Raw genomic sequence first — 4,285 nt, 5'->3', positions numbered from 1 at the left:
AAACTAACTATTACAGCTAGAAACTAGTGATCAGGCCTGAAATCTGGGTGTAGTGATGGACTCGGACCTGAACCTTCAGAGCCACATTAAGACAGTCACAAAGTCGGCCTTCTACCACCTGAAGTACATTTCCAGGATTAAAGGACTAATGTTCCAGCAAGATCTAGAGAAACTCATCCATGCATTTGTCTTTAGCCGCATTGATTACTGCACCAGTGTCTTCACAGGTCTGACTAAAAAATCAATCAAACAGCTGCAGCTGCTCATGTTCTCAGTAAAACCAGGAAGTTAGAGAACATCACCTCGGTTTTAAAGTCCCTACACTGGCTCCCTGGAGCTCAGAGAATAGACTTTAAAATAATGTTGTTAGTTTATAAATCACTGAACGGTTTAGCACCACAATACATTAAAGATCTGCTGTTGTTGTATCAACCTTCCAGAACACTCAGGTCTTCTGGTTCTGGTCTACTCTGCATCCCCAGAACCAGAACCAAACATGGAGAAGCAGCATTCAGCTTCTATGCACCACAAATCTGGAACAAACTTCCAGAAAACTGCAAAACAGCTGAAACACAGTTCCTTTAAATCAAGGCTAAAAGCCCACCTGTTTAGAGCTGCCTAGATTAGTAGTAAGTGGAACATTAATCAGTATTTTTGAACAATATTTGTTTGATGATATTTTGCTTGATGGTCCCTTTGAATTTGATGAATTGATATTTTCTAGATGATTTTGATGATTTTCATGTGTATTTGCTTGATGATTTTGCTGAATGGTTTTACTGTATACTTGATGTTTTTATGATGATAGTGTTTTTTATGCACTCTGCATAAGTTTTATACTGCTTTATTAATAAATTCACACAATGAACTCCATATTTGTCTTTTTAAAACTTTTATTAAAGATCAATACACACAAGAACACACAATATACATACATACGATCAGTTCTTGACAGTGGGTATTTCTCCAGAATCAAACATCTAAGTAATGAATCACTGGAGTCCAAATTCATAGAAAAATGTCCATTTTCAAATGGAGTTTTGCATTTTGTCTTTCAAGTTGATATTGTCTTTCAAAACTAATAATTTCAAGTTCTTGCCAAATCCTTCTTCTTGGGGACCAGGAAGAAGGTGGTATCTGAAACTATAAGGGGGCAGTATTTGTACACACACCTTAACACAAATGAACAGAAAATCATGTGCTATGGGCCAATGCCTGAAACTTCACCAGCACCCATAGAATGCTTTATATAGTAATTTAAACCCATCTTCCTTATGGGGACAAGGTTTTTGGTCGCCATGATATGACCACACACACACACACATATCACTGCCCCCTGCAGGTTAAATGACTATGTGCTGAATGAATTTATGCGTTTTAATGACTGAATGTGCTTCTTGTTTATTTTGTTTTAAACATTTATTTGTGTGCCAACACTAGATTAAGCACCACTTTTTCCATTTATTTAAACTGTAAAATCAATTTATTGTTAAGAGTACAAAATATATATAGTATCTTCTTATAAAATGTTGTTTTCTGATATCATTAGTGAACACGTTTGCAAAGAAGAAAGCATTAATTTTAGATAGATAAAACACTTAAAACGTCAGTAATATAAAGTGAAAAAATTAGGTATTTGCTCCAAATACATGCATTTGTTCTACTAACACCATTCTAAATTTCAGAATTATGTAAACTTTCTAAAACTCAAACAAATGTTAAAAAAAGATATTATAATAATACACTAATATATGATCCCCATGTAGAAGAACACCAAAAGAACAAGAGAATAATTGATTTGGAAAGTATGCAGAATTCACTAAAAAACTTTTTAAAAAAAATTCTGCACATTACGTCTGATCAATATAAACGTACAAGCCAGACCCTAGAAGAGTCTTGTTTGTTTCAAACTTGCTCCATGTAAGAAAAATAGAGCCACTGAGATCTAAGGAATCTTGCCCATCAATTACAATACAGGTGGACTCCAATCAAGGTGAATAAACGTACTGTGTCAGAAGGAAAACTGAGTTTAAATGATTGTAGCATCAAGCTTGCAACGTAACATAAAAACATGAAGGAAGTCTGAATACGTTCTGAAGCCCTTCTGTGTAGTTCAGAACCTACCAGGTGAGAACATCCAAAGGGAACAAACTCATGCTTTTTTCAGAGAAAGGAAAGGATACGCTGTAGGAGATACAGAAAAAAAACTACTTCATTTTAAAGACAGTAACTGGATTGCAATGAAGTAAAACAAGAAAACTACTCCGGACAAAATCAAATGTGCATCTCGTAAAGGTGTAAAGGAAATGCCTCTAATTACATTTCAGAGGCAGGAGTGGAAAAATATTGAGACTATAAACTATTTACATCTCCAAACAGTTTTCAAAGTGAACCAGTAAACCAGTCAAAATCATCCAAAAGGTCTCTGTTGTTTCTTTCACTGTCTTAGTAAAGCTTCTAAGTGTTTCTGCTGGGATAGTGGGCTCTGTACTGGGCGTCCATTTCCTCCATCCAGGCTATGCTCCAGTCCCACGCAGGAGCAGGTTCCAGCTCCCCAAACGCCTCATCGTCTGGGTACAAGGTGCTGAGGGGGGAGGGAGGTGGGGAGAAGTCTGAACACAGAACAAGACAATGTTTCATTGTTAAGTGTCACATCACTCAAAAAGAGATGCTCAGGATGGGATTATCAGACACACAATGCACAGCTGATCAATGTAACTGAAAACCTTTGAACCATGTTGAGCTGTAGGGTCTTTCTCTGTTTCATCAGCAGTTACAAAGAAGTAGACAAAGTTACAACTAATTTTAAAAATCTATTTTTTATTTTCCTATCGCCAAGAAAACTATTCTTTTAAATTGGAAATGTAAAAACATATAGGTTGTCAGTCACACAGATAAAAACTATTTATCTTCATTGTTACAAACACAAATAGAAAGCTAACTGATATCAGCACAAACACAATCAATATTCCACAAAGAGTGTGTGTGTGTGACACAATTTCCATCAGAGTAATGCCTGTTGATAAAACTTTGAGTTTTATTGTCAACTTAGTTACAATGAAGTTGCAACTTAGCTAAAATTTTAAAGCTCCTACAATTTTAAACATGTTGTGTGGAATAAAATTCCATAAAGATTCTGGCATCTCCAAACATTTTTAATCCATTTGACTTTAAAGGTGTAATCAGAGCTCATCTCTTACTAATGTTTAAGAATTGTAAAAGTAAGCAAGAAATGACAACAACCATGTAACAGGCTCTGATAACTCTGATACCTAAGGCAGACAAAGATTCTTTAAAAATAGAAAATTGGAGACCAGTTTCACTTTTAAATATTGATAATAAAACCTTGGCACTGGTTTATGCTAAGCGACTGAAAAGTTTTTTAGAAGTGAAAACCAAAGTGGATTTATACCCAAACATCACATTAGCTCTAATCATAAACTGCTGTTAAATTTAATTAATTATACCAATTTTATTATTTCCAATGCTTTGATGATTTTCCATGACTTTTATAAGGCATTTCACTCAATTGAGCACTCCTTTATTATAAAGATACTACAAACCTTAGATTTTGGAGAGTCATTTATTAAGATTAGTAAAATATTTTATGACAATATAAACAGCTCGATTATTCTGCATTTGCTTCTGGATACCTGACGCTATTTTTTCTGATACCCGAGTCTGATGCCATTTATTCAGATATCTGAGGATGGCTGTTCTTGTTCTCCTCTATTAAAGGTGAATGATATACAGTTCTAACTTTACAAAGTATTTTCTTGTATGTCAGCGGGCTATGTCTCCAGGTTAAATAAATTTGTTCCATATTAGTAGAGCGCCATTTTATTTCCAACTTGGTTTTGAAAATGGTGATGATTGTCTATTGAGTCATAATCACGTGACGAGTGCTCCCTCTCTGTTTTTTACTCTGTGGTTGAGGATGACTCCCATCCATCCATCCGTCCATCTTCTTCTTCCTCTTATCCGGGGTCGGGTCGCAGCCTAAGCAGGGAAACCCAGACTTCCCTCTCCCCAGCCAGGAGTCCAGGAGGCATCCTAATCAAATGCCCGAGCCACCTCAACTGGCTCCTCTCGATGTGGAGGAGCAGCGGCTCTACTCTGAGTCCCTCCCGGATGACCGAGCTTCTCACCCTATCTCTAAGGGAGAGCCCAGACACCCTGCGGAGGAAACTCATTTCATTGTATTTGCGATCTCATTCTTTCGGTCACTACCCAAAGCTCGTGACCATAGATGAGGGTAGGAACGTAGATCGACCGGTAAATCGAG

The 4,285-nt window shown here is 36.6% G+C and overlaps 1 protein-coding gene across 2 annotated transcripts in view; it reads right to left on the bottom strand.

The window, feature by feature from the left end:
* Positions 1 to 881: 881 nt before the first annotated feature.
* robo4 (roundabout, axon guidance receptor, homolog 4 (Drosophila)) overlaps positions 882 to 4,285 on the bottom strand; it is a 61,729-nt gene continuing 58,325 nt past the window's right edge. For both annotated transcript variants that reach the window (XM_017440013.3, XM_037979197.1), the window contains exon 19: positions 882 to 2,612. In XM_017440013.3, coding sequence (XP_017295502.1) covers positions 2,458 to 2,612 — 155 coding nt within the window. In that variant the 3' untranslated portion in view covers positions 882 to 2,457. The remainder of the gene's footprint in view (positions 2,613 to 4,285) is intronic.

Source organism: Kryptolebias marmoratus, linkage group LG13 (assembly GCF_001649575.2).
Source record: "Kryptolebias marmoratus isolate JLee-2015 linkage group LG13, ASM164957v2, whole genome shotgun sequence".
NCBI lineage: Eukaryota > Metazoa > Chordata > Actinopteri > Cyprinodontiformes > Rivulidae > Kryptolebias > Kryptolebias marmoratus.
The sequence above is the reverse complement of the archived record's forward strand: the minus strand, read 5'-3'. Positions and strand labels throughout refer to the sequence as shown.